Source organism: Aptenodytes forsteri, unplaced genomic scaffold (assembly GCF_000699145.1).
Source record: "Aptenodytes forsteri isolate BGI_AS27 unplaced genomic scaffold, ASM69914v1 Scaffold55, whole genome shotgun sequence".
Lineage (NCBI taxonomy): Eukaryota > Metazoa > Chordata > Aves > Sphenisciformes > Spheniscidae > Aptenodytes > Aptenodytes forsteri.
The window spans coordinates 3,748,616-3,765,726 of record NW_008796063.1 but is presented as its reverse complement, the minus strand read 5'-3'; the positions used below and the strand labels follow the sequence as shown (position 1 = coordinate 3,765,726).

The window sequence follows — 17,111 nt, the reverse complement described above, 5'->3', positions numbered from 1 at the left end:
TACTAACACAGATAAGATTAAACTTTTTATTTCATTTTAACTCACTTCCTAGCGTTTGTGCAAGTCTAACTAGGGAACACTTCACAATGAGTAGGAAAAAACATGAAGACCACTATAAACCAGTGGGTGAAAAAAGAGCAAGGACATGGTTATATTTTGCAATTTGCTAGTACAAAAGATGTTGTTCTACAATATATAGCTAAGTGTAAATAGTAATGTGTCTATGAATTCATATTAAAAAACACAAAAGGTTTTACAGTAACATGTTGACATTTCTCTATTTTAAAGTATTTGTACTAATACTGAATATTTAACTGGATTCTTTCCAGCTCATCGATCATCAGTAAGATATGTCTGCAGACTTTTATATTCCTACATCTCAAACAGATATGTTCAAACAGGATTAAGAAAGCTTCCCCTTCCTCTGAGCAGCCTTACCAAGTAATTATTGCCTTCCCGTGCTAACATGATCAATGAAAAGCTTATGACAGGTCCAGCATTTGAAAGCTTTGTATATTACCACACACCTGCAATGTATATAACTGTAAAATGTACGGAAGAAGAACTTAACTGTCATGGTCTTAAAAAAGAAAACACACCCACCAAAAACCAGTAACCCTAGTCATAAATCAGACATCACTGATAATCCTGCTCTCTCCTTTATTATAGAAAATCAGCTACCGTTAATATCTACATCTTAATTTATTTTCCAGATGTGACAGGAATGGAAAACATCACATGAGAATTAATCCGCTTACTCTCAAATTAGACCTGAAGTCCTTCATAAAAAGCCCACCTCTGGCTGGAAATCATCAGAAATGAAGCATACCCTCAAAAATAAAGAATATAATTAATTCTCATCATTCAAAGTAATTATAATATACTAGATCTGTCTGAATACCTTTAGCACAACTTCAATATAATTTTGTTACTTTTTTCCATTACCTGACATCAGCGACACCCAGTCCTTAGCTCTCCTAAAAAGAAGCATGGAGTTGTCCTCCCGCTTCCATCATACTTAAAAATCAATAGACTTGAGCAGAGTTTGTACAAGGTTGCAGTGACGTTACCTTGCAAGAAGCAGAATACTACAGAAAGGATGAAATCCACTCTTCCTTGCTTGAAATGGAGCATATGCTTTGATTTTCCCAATGGCCACATACTTCTCCCAATCCAATATGACACAAAGTCTGGAAAGTGTTTTCCCCCTCTGCTGCAGACTTCATCATTCTTTTTTGTGGCATTGTTAACTAAGGAAGAACACTTTGGTGTTTTGCTACTCTTCAGGATTAACCATGAAAGAAGCACAACATTAGCAAAGCATAAAGCGCAGCTTTCTGGCAGCTGATTAAATTGAACTAGCAGAACACATGCTCAAATTCTAGAGAGACTGACGACAGATAACAAATACTACAAGCTCAGTCACCATCAGAGAACCACTGCTAGAACATACTACTACTACTGAGCAGTGAGGCTCAAGGGACTCAAACCCTGCTTTTGCCACTGCAGCCTCCAAGCTTGAGCAAACCCAAAACAACTACACAATTTTTCTTAGGTTTCTGATCCCCAGTCCCTGCTGTCCATAGTTCAAGCCACTGGTTAAGTGAGAGAAATCTTTCATGCCATTATCCTTGCAGATGTAAGAGTTTATGGGATATTAACTTCCTCTATGCAGGAAACCTTTTTAAATGTAAACTGCATTCCTGATGCAAACAAAAAGGTTTTTTTTCCAAGACTTCCATCACCTTCACTAGTATGTTTTTTTTGTTGAAAAAGATGCATCACACAAGTAGTTCAAGGGGACAAAGAAAGGTCTTCTAGTATATCCAGTAAGACATCTATATACATATAACAATATATGGTGACTTCATACTGAAGAAAAGGATTTATCAGTCCCTGAAGTAAATGGTGATCTTTGTTTCACCTAGGTACATCTTTTGCTCATAGGTCCATAGATCTTCATGCTCAAATTCATGTTACGACAACATCCTCCTAATATTATAGAGGGCGTGAAGAATATTAGGAGCACACATAAAATTAGGTGATTGACTATCCAGAAAGCACCCAACTCAAAAGTGAGGTGAGAGAGAGACAGAGAGGACATCAACAAAGTTTAATTTATGACACTGTCTCCTATAGGAACAGACTAGGGCAAAACCCAATCTTTTAAATGTAAGATGATATCAAATTCAAAACATCACTTCTTGAGTCTTACCTGCCTGCATCAGTCTCCTTGAAGATCCCATCCTGGTTAGGACACAGTTCACAACTAGGTGTGACACCACATTTGCATGCATCACAAAACCAAGGTTCCGTGGAATTTTCTGAAGCTGAGCTCATGATAGAGTCACTCTCTCCATCAACACCATAGCAACCTACACACACGAAAAATGGAAGACCAATATAAGAAAAAAACAACTGCAAAAGTAGACAGTTGTCAGTTATGACTTCAGCAGGAAACATACACACATATACATTCAGAGGAATTAAACTGAAAGTCCCAAGAAAGCTTACAATATTTTTGCAAAGATTATCTTTAGTGCAAAATTTACGTTTTAAAGAGACCCTAATTCTAAGAAGTGATCTATTTTATGTGGTTGTCTTAGATTACAACTGAAAAACAAGAAGAAAAAGGCTGTTTAACTTTATTCTTTTAGCAACGCTTGGTGTTCTTCCAGACTATCCATTAAGAAGGAAAGAAAACAAGACTTAAAGCAGCCAACAAAAACTGAGAAAAACTCAAAGCATTTTTTCAAATAGAGAAATATATTTCAAGTTAAATGCAACAAGCTAAGGAACATTTAAAAAATCCCAATAAAACACTGATCTATTACACTATTTTATGGAGATATTTACAAGAACGGCTCTTCATTCCTTTATTATTATCCTATAAGATCCTATATACCATATCCCACTCCCCTCCTCCAGTGTGGCAAGTGTAGTGCTTACATTGAGCTACCCATCTTCCCATGCAACCTGTGAAGTCTACTTTCAGTTGGATTAACAGTCTAATTCGAACTATAACATGGTTTCTTGAATACTAGCACCAAGTGAAGAATACATGTGTATCATGGGTCAGATTGCAGATTCGTGAGCACCTGCAGGCTTTTCTTGGATATTCCTTTCTCCTTCTCCCTAGTGTGAAAATGAACATTATTTTTTGGAGGGTTTTTTGGGTTTGGTTTTTTTTTTTAAGGTTGATTATGCCAGTAGTATCAAGTCAACAAATATGCACTCCACTCTTCCACTTCGCATTCAGCATCCAAATCAACTAAAAGAGAATATACACATGAAATAAAAAACACTATTTGCACACTTTAGGGGTTGTAGGACTGAGCTTAAAAGACCTTTTATAACTTCAAAACCAAAGTATAGTTTGCAGAGCACAGATTGACAGTTTTGAGACACCAGATTGCTTAAAATAATTAATACACTTCATCAATCACTATTCTCATTTTTACCTGGTTTTGAATTATGGCTAAACTCAATTATTCAGTTTCTCCATTCTTCTTTGGTATATCCACTGTATTCTTTATGATCGTTAAGGTGTCTATGCATGCTTAATCACCACAAATTTAGGAAAACATTATTTTTAAAGTGATTTAGAAGCTTCTTATTTAAATTTTGCATAAGAATAAGAGTAGTATTATTACTATTGCAAATGAGAAAAAGGAAAATCTTAAAAGCTTATCACCTCAAAACTGTATTTCTGCATATGCCATGTTTTGAACATTTATCTGTTATTCAGCAAGAGAAAAATATTATTTCATTGTCCACACTTAAAACACAGTGGAGACTTTACTAAAAGATTAAATTCAGCTATTTTTCAAAAACAGTGATCAAGTCAACATTTGTGCTCGCAGAACAGTTAAATTATTGAATTCTGCAATTAAATAGCAACATGATTTGTTACTTTGGTTCATTACCCACTGACTGTAATAAAATAGCAACAGTGCTCTAACTCCCCTTGTGACAGAAACAGAGCTCTGCATAATAGACTAAAACTATATTCAGGAAATAAGCAATAACACTGTAGGAACCATTTAACAAATATAGTCTTCCATCACAGAATGAGGTTTATCAATAAGAAGCCAGAATGCTTCTTTTCATTATAAAAGTATTCCAGAATCAAAGGACAAGGAATGTGCAGAAGTACATTCACAGGCAAGTTTCATTAGGTATATAAAATATCATATAGCTCACACATAAGGTAACTCCGTTTTCTTTATAATGTGGTACCAGCTTTAAGTAGTATTCCAGAAAGTAATTTTTTAAGTTCTAATAACACAATCTTGAATACATGCCAGTAAAGTTACTTTTAAGCAATTACATTAATGTACAAACACACAGGTCATTGATATCATGGAGCTGATGAATAATTAAGCTTTTTATAATTTTACAGACTTAACATATTAACATTTTCCTAAACTTACTTATTAAAAATTACCTAACGCTATAGAAGCAGTAATACTTTAATAATTTCTACTCAAGTCTTGGAACCAAACAGCTTAAGTTTAAATTTATTCTAATAATACTTAACAAAATGAAGAGCTAAGTCCCAAAATCAATTAGAAACCATTTGTTAAGCTGTATTTTTTTGCTAAGGATACCCAAATTTTTTAACCCACAATTTTTATGTTTGCTATAAAGAGTCATTTGCTGCTTTTGGGTTGTTAAATGATAACAGAAACCAAAGGAGAGATCAAATTTTGTCAATGTAATATCCACATGAATAATACAAATCTGTTGAACAGCTGTATTCATGATATGTCTGTAAAGCTACAATCTATAAGTAAGATGACAAACCTTGCATGTGGTTTTGACACCAAAAATCAATATGTATATGTAGAGAATTAAATTCCTTTAAAAAAATTAGCAGTGAAAGTTCCTTGCAGGCCAAAATACATAGTGAAGCAAAAAATTACTAGTAGCTCAATTTTTACATAATAAAACTTTCATGAATCAAAACCAGCAAAATAACCCAGAACAAAAAATAATCAATGACAAAATATATTTGCCCTGATTCACAGAATGACAGATAACACAATGATGATGTCATTTGACATTAAGATGCCAGATGTGTACAGAAGCAGACGTAACATTTGTTTTTCAAATGTACAAGGAACAAAAAAACCACTTTATTTCACTTCAATTGAGATATGAAGGCAAAAGCAGTTTCAGAACAAAACCCAATTGTAGAAATATGTCAATTTTGCTAAAACTTTGAATTTCAGTCCAAGTAACTGTATTTGGAACAATGAAAAGCTAAGATCATTATAGCATTCACCTGGGGTGTGAGAGAGTCTGAAGTCTCTGCCCAGTCCAAATCAGAGCAAGGATATTGATCTATTCTCCCATAACCAGTGCTCTGATCACAGGTGGTAGTTATGCCAGCATAAATACCTCAGTCTCTTCTGTGTGTTGCTTCACTTCCATATATGAACATTACAGTATTTATTGTACTAGATGTTTACTAATTCTGCAGCCTAACTGCAGCAGGTCAAAATTGTTCCAACTTATTGTGAAACAAAAAAAAGATTCAATACCTTACAGTTTTTCAAGAAATGGAAATCTACTTTCCTGTTATTAACTAGCAACCATAATGAAAACCCTGGCAAAGCTGAGGAATGCTGCTCACCTAGTAAGCGTCTGTAGTGTCAAAATTTAAAAAATAAATTTCCAAAATTTCTCAATATACTGACTTTTTCTCTTGTTATCACAAGTTGCAATACTAACTGCCAACAGAAAAACTAATTCGATCAGATTAACATCACGTTTTTAAACAACAGAATGCTATACACACCTTGTCAAAATTTAGAGTTGTGGATAAACAGATTATCACATACATTCAAGCAAGCAGATGCAATTAACACTAATAAGAAAGATGAACTTGCAGTTCTAGACCACACTTTCAGCGGCTTGCACTTTCCAATTTCAAGAAACTTTATGATAGTCATGCTAAGGGATTCATATTTCCCTTAATAAGTTGAAACTGGGGAAAAAAAGTGTTTTCTACTGCATGGCTATAATTGACTATTTGTGTATTAAATCAGACCTACAGTATAAAAGGCACTTGATAAAAAACCTAAATGCACTTTTGTCCAAATCTGTCTGAAAAGTTACAATAGATCAAGAGTTCAGAGTTTTTAAAAACAGCTGTATTTTCATATTTTTACCACGGTAATATTCTTTTATCTGTAACAGACAATTACCTCTTTAAATACGTCATTTTAGGATACTTAAAACTGCTGAGTACAACAAAGGTTCCATTTATTACTGTCTGCCACCTTTTCCTCTGCTCAAAGAATTATTTTGGTTCTATTAACAAGAATTTTAAAAAGCATTATTTTTATGGCTCTTTAAAATGCATAGACATGGAGATACAAAGCTGCTGCTTGATAAATCGTTCCCTTCTAGTATTAAACAGTTAAGCTGATGAGCAAGAAAAAGCTGTCCAATCCAACTTTCCTGTATGAATTGTTGGGAATTGCTGGAACAGAAAGCAGCGTAAGGGCTCGCTACAAGTAAATCTCCCAAGCAGCATCAGGAGGTAATCTTTAGGTTCTTTCTAAAAGCACCACAGTTGTGTAGATGGTGTGCCTACCTAAGGATTGAAAGGACAACAGAGAAAAAGCATACATGTTTGGTTTCAGTTATCATCACTGCACCTGTGACCTATTCGGCATTAAGTCAACCACCCGCCCCTTTGACTGGAAAATATGTGGAAGAAAATAAAACAACTTTTAAACACTTCGCTTAAAATGCATGCTGCCTTTCCTTAATGTTCACGAAAACTCTGAGTTTTGGATCTTTAGAATACCCTAGAGACCTTTTTCAACTCAAGTTCATTAAATCCTCATGATGTGTATTCTTAGATTACTGTATCACAACTCCATGTCTGCCACCTCTTTGAATACCTCTTACACTAAATGATAAAACTGGTTTAGTATAATATTAACCTATGAATTTAAACACATGAAAGTCAAGAAGTTAAAACTCTCACAACATTTACTGTTCCGCAAACTGCATCTATATATTACAAATACAGCCAAGTTGTCTATCGAATGTATGTCATTTTATACAGAAAATGAACTTTTTTATTCCCCGACTTCAAAGTCATTGCACTCTGTCAATAGCTTATTTTTTATGTGACTGTCATTAAAATGAAATTGCAAACACTTTAAAATGCTACCATTAAAACAACTGTTCTGAAATTTATACCGCTGAGGGAAACGGGAGGAGACACCTAATTCTTGCCCTGGCTGCATCTGTTCCTCTGTCTCTCGGGGAGGGTAATTTTTTGCCAGTCAAACAGAACATCTGCATACGCTAGCTACACCTACATATACTCTGAAACATGATCTTATTACAAAGATCATGAAAACGTGAACTTCATGGTAAACTGTAGGTTTGCCAAAATAAATGCTGTGAGATCACAGTATTGAAAATACGTTACATTCAATCCGTAATTGGACCAACAGTTCAGAATAAAGACATCAATCAATTCACGCATCGTAAATGCAGAACAGTATTTTTATTCAGTAAATGAAGAGTACTAAATGATTTCACAAAATGAATTTTCATACCAGACAGCAGCAGACCAGGGTAAGCAGCAAAATTAAAATGCAAAAACGTTTTACTACACTGTAAATCACTATGGTGACTACACTATTGCTTTTAGCAAGAGAAATTTTATTCCCTGCCATACACATCACAGTAAAGTAAGAAACAAATACAGGGGATGGAAAAGAAACAGCTGGAAAAATGTAGAACTTCTCTCATTTAATTCACAGCAACTAACCCAAGGGCAATAGCTGGCAAGCGTAGTACCTACAGTTATGGCACATGCTATGATATGCACCAGACATTTTCTTCAGACACGCTGCAATCAATATGTCAAAAAAACTGACACCACAGTTGGGGGTGTCCTGCTATTACAAGATCTTACCACAAAAGCGTTTATCCAAAATGACAGATTAGTGCCTAAAGGAGATTTTTATAAAAAGAAATGAGAATTATCTCCACACAGAAATAAACATGCTGAAAAGCAACAGTACTACTACAAATTCAATAAGAAAGATTTTTCCCTAGTGATGTAAACATTTTTCTTTTTTTTTTGGAAAAAAAAAAAGTTGAAATGTGAAATGAGAACAAATTTTTAATTGATGGACTTATTAATTACAGGTTGTTTAGACACAAAAGATGAATACAAAATAGGAGTGGGTATTAAATTAGCATTACACGTACGCTACTTACACAGTTTTAGCAGCAGTTACAGATTTCTGTAATTTTGAACCAGTTATTTGCTCCACCAAGTTTACAGATTTTTGGACATGTGTCTGCAGAGCAAAGATAGCTTTTGGACAAGTGATGCAGGCCACACAGGTGATATGAACATCACACAGCAAATAGTTGCATTGGAAACGAAATTGAATTTCCAGCAATCTCGAAACTTGCCAGTAAGGCAAGTAAAAGTGTTTATTAAGGGTCCACGACTCTAGGTCTGAACCAGAATCCCCCTCTAACTCTTGGCCATGTTGCTCTGTTCCACATGAGTGCTGGCAGAGCTGCTCCCAGATGAGTTATCACCCCTCTTTTCCCATGAAAGACCTCATGTAATAGTTGATTAACGCAAGTGAGCAAACCAAAAGGAATACAAATCATGACTGAACAGGCAGCCACTGCACCTGGTACTCAAAAGGAAAAGGAGCTAGTACCAGGTAGCCAGGTGCACAAGTAATGGAGCGGTATGCACAGTGATAAGCTACCTTGTGCTAGAAAAGCCAAAACTTACTGGAGCAAGGGAGAATGGAGATCTAGACCCTGCCTGACTTAAAATGCAAGGCAGCATTAGCTTACCCTCTGAAAGAGGGTAACAGATTCTTGCCAACAACTATGCTGGCATGCAGCCACTTAGGGATTGCAACTGGGAGGCTCACCTTCATGTGAAGGGGACACACTATCACATGGGACCTGCCCTTTGACCAGTAGCTACAAGTAGAGCAAGAGCCCCCCCAGGGAAGGAAGGGAGCCCCGGTGTCCAGAAGAAGTAGGCTTGACTCAAGGGCAGCATTTTCACGGCTAGTGAATAACTTCCTATTAAATACAGAAGTGGCCACCATAGAAAAACCTTTTCCAGTCACCTGAAAGGTTCTGCAGTAGACAGAAACTTCCACTTCAGCAGAGCACAAAGGCAAAAGCCAAGGTTATAAGATTCCTCCCTGTGAAGTAAAACAGTTTCCATAATAGTCAACAAAGACAGAGAAAATAAGGTCTTCAGGGAAAGAATAATCAAATCACCAATTTCATCATTATGTGGGTCCTTGGGTGGGACACCAGTAGGGTGTGAAAGGAGTGCACTTCCTTCCAAGTAAATATCTACAGTGCTACAGAAAAGTAGGAAAAAAACCTATCAATTTATAATACAACTTGAAATTGCATGAAAAAACTATGAAGAAAAACCCTGGGGTATTCCAGCAGCTTTGTTTGGGCCTTTCAGGATAACAGGCATCTTGGGTTTGAGATTCTAGGGAAAACACAACTGCTAAGTATCAAAATCAGTTCACAGGAAATTGACATATTATTCTTCCCAACTGCAGACAAACACAGGTAAACATCACTGCATCGATTTCTATCCAATTTATAAATAGGAGCCTCTTCATTCAATACTGTGCTAGAAACTGCATTTTCTGAAAACATCAAAAACTCAAATACCAGAACAAATTTCAGGACATAGCATGGTGTCTGCAGCCACAGCAATCTACCTACTAAAGGAAACCTGAAAAAATAAGAACAAACTCTTGGATTCCAATGTGTTTACAAAATAGACTCACTTATTACTGGAACACATTTTTCAAACTACAAAGCACCTGTGTATAGGAGTACAAAGGACTTCTTACAACACATCCTATGTCTACGATCTGGGCGCACAATTATGAGGTACAGATTAAAGCCAATGATATTAAGAGTAAACTTTGTCTCTATTAACATTAAAAAAAAAATTCTCAACATTGCAAGCAATGTTGATGTGATTAGACTAATTATTTCTTCAACTACTTCTCAATTTGTATTTGGAAATCACCCAAGTTGAATGATTAAGCCAACAGGAACAAAAAATAATTGCTGCATTGCATTTTGGTTTTGACTGCAACTGCTTTATGATGGTATGTGTCTTCATTTATTACTCATGCATTCAGAAGTAATACAATGAGCCAATGACCACTGGGCAGGAGTGCAGAAATCTCCAAGTTATTGAACATATGTATATATAAGATCACTGAATCAAACTAAAGCTTTCAAAGGTTCTGAATTTTTTAATAAAATTTTGATTCGCTGCAATTATTTAAACAAAACTGAAAAAAGCTCCAATTTAAAATAGTACCTGCTCTTACTTATCATTATAAAATATCAAAGTACAGAAAAAATACACTGAAATAAATGTTCATTTCTACTTGAAAGTATATTACTGTACTTACAAATTGATACACATATCTAGCAATGAAACATACACATAAAATGTCAAGTAAACTTCCAAATTGCATTTACCATAGATTTGAAGTTCAGCTTGTTGCCAGGGAAATTTACACTTTTATCACAGTCAACAATTACTTTCACCTACTCAGCTTGCTTATTTTTTTCTAAGACTTCACCTATTCAAACAGAACTTCACAACTGCTTTACATATGGTTTTAAGTATTTATTATTAAAATAAATTGTAAACAGCTGAACTTTCCTAAGTGTGAAAAATTAACCAACATCCTTAGTCAATCAGCTTGTACAGACTGTAGAACATATCAGAATAAACTAGCAATTTGAATCTTCTGAATTAATCTATTTTATTTTGTTGCAATAACAACAAAAGAAACATATACACATTGTACTCTTTATAACAGTGGGACTATAGGGCATCTTTGCCTATAACACTGTAAAAAGAAGAATGGCAGCAATTACTTTTAGACAGATTTTGAACTACTACAATTCAAGCGACTTTTGAACTATGGAACTATTTTCCTGTGGAGGAAAGCCAGCTATAATCATACCTTTTGTATGGACAAAGGTTTAGTAAACTAAACAAAATGAGGAATTGATCTTTTGGGGATTTTTAAGGCACTCCTCTGGAATAGAAAAACAAATTTGTGATAATTTTATTCTATAAAGGCAGAAGATCATTTTTCTATCTATATATAATGTTTGGGGAATTCTCAAATAGGCATTCATAACTATCATCAAAAGACACTTTCATAATTTTTCTTTAGGGTTTAGATGTTTTGACTGTATATAATGTTTGGGGAATTCTCAAATAGGCATTCATAACTATCATCAAAAGACACTTTCATTTAATTTTTCTTTTCTCATGAGTTAATATTAGAATGTGCTAGGGGGAAAAAAAAGTCTATCAAGCTTCTATAAAACTACCTTTTAGTAGCTTACTGCATCTCAAATCGAATATATTCTGCACATTACTTTCCAAAAACTTCACAGACAGAGGAAGGAATTCTGCAAATGGTTACCAAGACAGCTAAATTTAGGAGTCTAACAATTGTTATAGTCAATGAAGACCTGACCAATGCCCTCAAAGGCACCTAGAGCGTGATTCAGCTCATCATAAATTAGGTCAACTAAATTGCTCTCTAAGCTCCATTGACAGTGCTGATTAGCTCTTCAAAAGACCGCAACAGGAGTTCAGGAGTTAAGAGTACATGTTGACACTTAACATAAGGCACCTGAACCTGAGGACAGAAATTCCATCCTCAGTTTCCTAATTGATGTTAAGCAAAGAATTGAACTACAGCTCAATGCATGAAAAATACTGTTTTGAAACAATTTCCAATCCAGCATGAGAAAACAAAAGGGGACTAGGAGATTAAGAAAAGCACTTCCTGCCTGAAAAGGCACGCTAAACAGCTCCAAAAAAATTTAAAATTATGGGAGTTACATAAGTTAAATAAATGGCTTTTATGCTTTTGAAGAATGAAAGTCTATCTTCTTTTAATTTCAGGGATTGAAGTAGCCTATCTCATTTTCCTGGGAAACCTTAAAAAAGAGTGAAGCCCTAAAAAGGTACAGGATATCAGAAATGCCTAAAAAAAAAAAAAAAACAACAACAAAAAAAGAAACCTTATTAATGAAGAAAAACACAGGTTTTGTTTTTCAACAAAATAGGTATGCCTCTCTCTGCTAGTATCTATGCTACCTTCCATCTCAAGAGAAAGAGCAACAACACACAATACAGCCTCACTTTCCATGTAAGGCTGTTAAAATTCCATACACTCACCTCAGAATTATTCCAGAAGTGTTTCTTTAAAACCAGGCCTCCTACATTTATAACACACATAGACTAGATTTCAAAGCAATTAGCAAAGCAACAATTTGAGTATGTTTTAACTTTAAAATTTCCCCGTTTCAAGTTGTCAGTGAAAATTATGAGAAAATTCAAGGCTAGCTGTTTTCACTTAGAACTAAATGCCATGGACAATTCCTTTCTCTCCTCCTCTGCATCTCTCTGCCTTTTTGGTACAGCAAAAATATATGTAAAAAAACCCATCTCTTTTAGAAGACCTCCTATTCTCATGATCTTATATTGCAGTTATGCAATCAAATTCGTATACTAAAATAGGTAAGACAAAAATACATTTAATATAATATCCTAAAGCCCTGAAAATACAATTTATAGCTCCAGTATTTGCACACTGTGATTCATTATATAGGTATCTGTAGATCATGTTCTGACCCATAGTTGCTTATATTTGCTTTGCTAAAGTAGAAGATGGATGTTTCACCACTAAAAAAGATTCATGTAGTATTACAAAACATTACCTGCCAGAGTTCAAAGGCTTCATTTTTTTTGAAGAAAGCAAGTTAACATTTTATTAAAAGCAAAGCATACGCCTTCCTCCCGCAATGAGAATGAAGGGTTGTATTACCTTCGTGCACTGTTATTCCACAGTTGTCACACTGGATTATTTCATCAGCATCTTCACTGTTATCTCCAAGACAAACGCAACAAATCAAAATATGGTCCATTTTCTGGGAACTCCAATTTTGAGACTTCTCAAGGATCAATGAGTCCTAATATTGAAAAATGAAGACACATGGATTATGCCAGGCACTTCAGTTTTATTTAAAACAAACAAAAGATCTGTTATTTGCTCAATTTTGAGCAACAAACAAAAAAAGATGGAAAATTATTTTCACAAGAATAAAAGCTTCTTTGTTGTCAAAACATTGAAACACTTCATCCACAAATATAAGAGCTGGGAGAAAGGATAGATACAATCTCATCTCAATATACCTAGAGATCTGTTAAGATCCAAAGGCCAAAGAACGGTCTTATTTCCTCAGACAGAAACATATATGTCTTTAAACCATTTCTGTTCTACAAAAAGAAAAAAAAACACACACCAAAAACCATTAAAAAGAAAAAAAAAAAACCACCAAGGCCAAAGGTGACCTTCAAATGTCCCATTATTCAGAGAAGTTGCTTCATTTTGTTAAAATTTGCACCTTCCAAAAAATAAAAGTTACATGGATCTGAAAAATCTGAAAATAAACACTAACACAAGCTTGCCAAGTCTTTACTTAGGTAAAGTATAACAAATTATCAACTCAGTTCTATTTTGTTGTAATGCAAATTTATATGTGTCTATGCAAAGCCATATGATTTATTAGAGCTATAACAACTTATTTTCTTTTGATTATATACAGAAGTAAGGATTTGCAGAACAAGTACATTGCTCTGTTTTGGCAACCTTCAAGGTGAACTACACCACTTAAAAAGAATGTGGCTTTTAATAGGGAATTTCTCAAAGGAAACATAGAGAAGTGTTTCACAAACCAAATAAAGCTGTATGTAAATTTTAGTCTTTTCATAAACACCATCTAGGCTTCTTATTATTTTCATTGTGAGGTACAGCCACTGTCTCTTCTGCAAAGTTTCATGGCTTCCATACATTTTCTTTTATTATCTAAAAGCAAACACTGAGCTTGAACTACCTTCATGGATGATAGGAAGGCATATAGGGAAGTATGAAATTAGGCACATTAGTAAAAAATAATCATTGCAGGATAAAGAAACAGTAATAGTTTCATAGCAGAGGCTGACAGTTCAAGCCTACATGGCATCCATTCAAAATATTAGAAATCTGTGAATATTCCAAAACTGCTGTGCTATCCTAAGAGGGAAAAAAAAAATTAAGGTGAAAGATGCTCTCTCAAACATCTTTTTCTCATTCCAACCCCCCATGACATAAAACATAGCATCAATACTGTGCCTGTGTAGCCTAAGCAGACAAAAAGTATCATGAATGCGACCTGAAGTAGATATTCTTCCTCAAGGATCTTAAATTCTCACACTAACCCATGCAATTATTTCATGATAGCCTCTCAATCTGACAGAGTAAGTCTCCGCACAAAATTTTCAGTGAATCATTTATGAAGTCTCTTTGTACTTTAGGTGTATCTGGGCAGGTATTTGCGGGGTAAGGGGCGGTATCTTTGCTTGATTTTAAAGCAAGATAGAGGGGTAAAATAGTTTTACCACCCAAAGCTGGGCTCAAATAGTTTACCTCAAGGAATAGAGGTGGCTTGTTATAATGTTTTTGACCTAGGAAAGGTCAAATACATACTTCTAGCAGCTAGGAAAGGCTTCTGGATCTCCCATCCGTTTTCTCTAAACAATGTAAGTATACATGACCTATAAAAAAAAAAGCTCATCTAGAGGTAAAAATGAAAGATTATGCAACCATTCACGCAGTCATGCTTGCTTACAGGAAGGCCACTAATAGTGAAAAATACAAGATTCTCCCCTACAGAGTTCAGACTTACAGAGCATTTCTTCCAACATCCTCCTTTTAGGACAAAGTTGCAAAGCATTTTGAGGAAACTTGCACATTTTTTTCAAAAATACTGTGGCCCATCATTACTCAAAATACACACATTTAGTTTACCATTCACATTACAGATAAGAAAATGGCAGTAGATACTCCCTCACTTTGGCAGATTAATTGTGCAATGGCACAGGCTTCTCAGACGCATCTCGCAGCTCTACAGAAATCAGCTTTTTCTGACAGTATCTTTGACTTAAACTGTTATTTGGCTTCACTAACAGAAGTTTAAAAGAAATCTGTAATCTCTACTGTTATAGGAGCCCAAGGTCTGGTAATTAAAAAAGAAAAAAAACCCCAAAAAACCAACAAAACCCCAAACTATTACTTTAAATTATATTAACAGAATTGCACTCTAAAAACAACACTGAAATAACAATACCTGTTTAGGCAGTGAGAACATACGCAAACATGGGTAAAAAAAGAAAGAAACAAGCAATGATGGAAGGACATCAAATTTGGATCTAATGTTAGGATCCCCATCTATTATGGTTTACCTTATGTGAAGACAGCCAACAGGTCAAACAGAGCAGCAGAACGACTTAATTTTCTACGCAGACATGGAGAGGGAGTGATCTGGAACAAATGCTGCTCTCCCCTGCTTAGTCCATGTAAGCACCTGAAAGACCCCATCCCAAAAGCTGAGCCTACTTGTCTACAGCATGGGAACTTTTATGTAGAGATGGTAACTGCTGCCAACTCCTGAACAAGTCGTGTTCCCTACCCAAGTGAGAGAAAGGATTTCAGCTGAATCACTATGTAATTCCCATTTCTGTGGTGTTAATGAAGAAAGTGGGCATTTCAAGCTATATGCCTATGTTGTAACTTTAAAGGGATAAAAATAAAATTAAAAAATAAAATAGCCACCTCACTGAGAACAGAAAAATCCCATAAAGTGGTAGCAATTATAAAAACAGAAAAGCACCATTTATCTACTAATGATGCCTGACCCTAGAAAAGAAAGCTAAGTTTGTCTTCTGTGCTTAATATAGTAGAAAAGCACATAGTATTTCATTACAGCACAGGTTAAAATACTGTGTATCCAGACCTCAAAATATTTTTGTAAAATATAGAAAAATAAAATAAAAATCACACAGAAACAAAAACCAAACAACCCACCCCCAATACCCCCCCACCCCCAAAAAGTAAGTAAAGGAAAGGAAGAATGCATATTAAGGACACTACTACATGTTCAGAGTTAATTACCTGAACATTCTTTCATAAATTAATTATGCATTCAGACATCTGTTTTTCTAAGAACTTAGCTTCTGCAGTGTAATGAGATTTTGCTGGACTTGTCTGCTACACAGGTTGTTTTTGGGTTTTTTACTATTTTAAAATATTGTAGTCGTGGAGAGTATACTGTTGTAACACAGTTGAGTATCAATCTAAAAATTACAGTCTATAATCCAGTCTACAGATATTCACTGTTGCAAGACTTCTTGTTAAAAACCTATTCATGAACAGTACTTTGCTTTACATGCAGTAAAGATAAATTATCAATTACAAAATTATAATTTGAACTTCAAATTTTCAAATTTTTATTTTATCTTTTGATCAATGTCCTAAATCCAAGGCAAGAACAGACTCTGAGGTCCATGCATATCAAGAAGCTTCGTAAAAAATACATCAGAGACAGCTCTGGATTTCTGAAACAGGCCTAATTTTCCAAGTCAATGGAAATTATGGACATATTCAAGAATATATCCCTAAGAATGTAGATTCACATCTCCATTCTTATACGGGAAACAACTCCGAAAGAAAATTGCCTATCTCCATTTGAAGTTCTGATCATCAGTATTGGTAGAGCACTTTCAGCTCTTGAGCCAAGAGAATACGGGTAACAACACTAGAATTACAGAGCTAAACAATGAAAGAAGATGCCTATACAAAAAGTAGAAAAACCCCAGAATTATGCTTTTGTTTTCCCAATCACAATTATTATTAGTAATTAAAACAGCACAGCTCATTCGCAATCACACATATATAATACATAATAAAGTATCTGAAACAGAGACAACTGATTCTTCCAAATACTCTGTTTAGTTCCCTGTCATTTTACACATTAAAATAAAGATTAAATGGAACAGCAGAACTTTAAATAGTGCCATACCACTATCATTTATCAAATGTTATGTTGACATTGCAATTATTTCCTGAAAATTGAATGTAGATTTTACAGCAACTCTTTTTATTCTGTTCAAAATTTTGCTATTGTAGGACATGAAG

General features: G+C 34.8%; 1 protein-coding gene across 1 annotated transcript in view; it reads right to left on the bottom strand.

The window, feature by feature from the left end:
• The window catches only part of PHF14 (PHD finger protein 14), a 171,300-nt gene that overhangs the window by 142,172 nt on the left and 12,017 nt on the right, over nucleotides 1-17,111 (bottom strand). Inside the window, 2 exon segments of the mRNA XM_019473997.1 lie at nucleotides 2,216-2,375; nucleotides 12,924-13,068. Of these exon segments, the coding sequence (XP_019329542.1) occupies nucleotides 2,216-2,375; nucleotides 12,924-13,068 (305 nt within the window).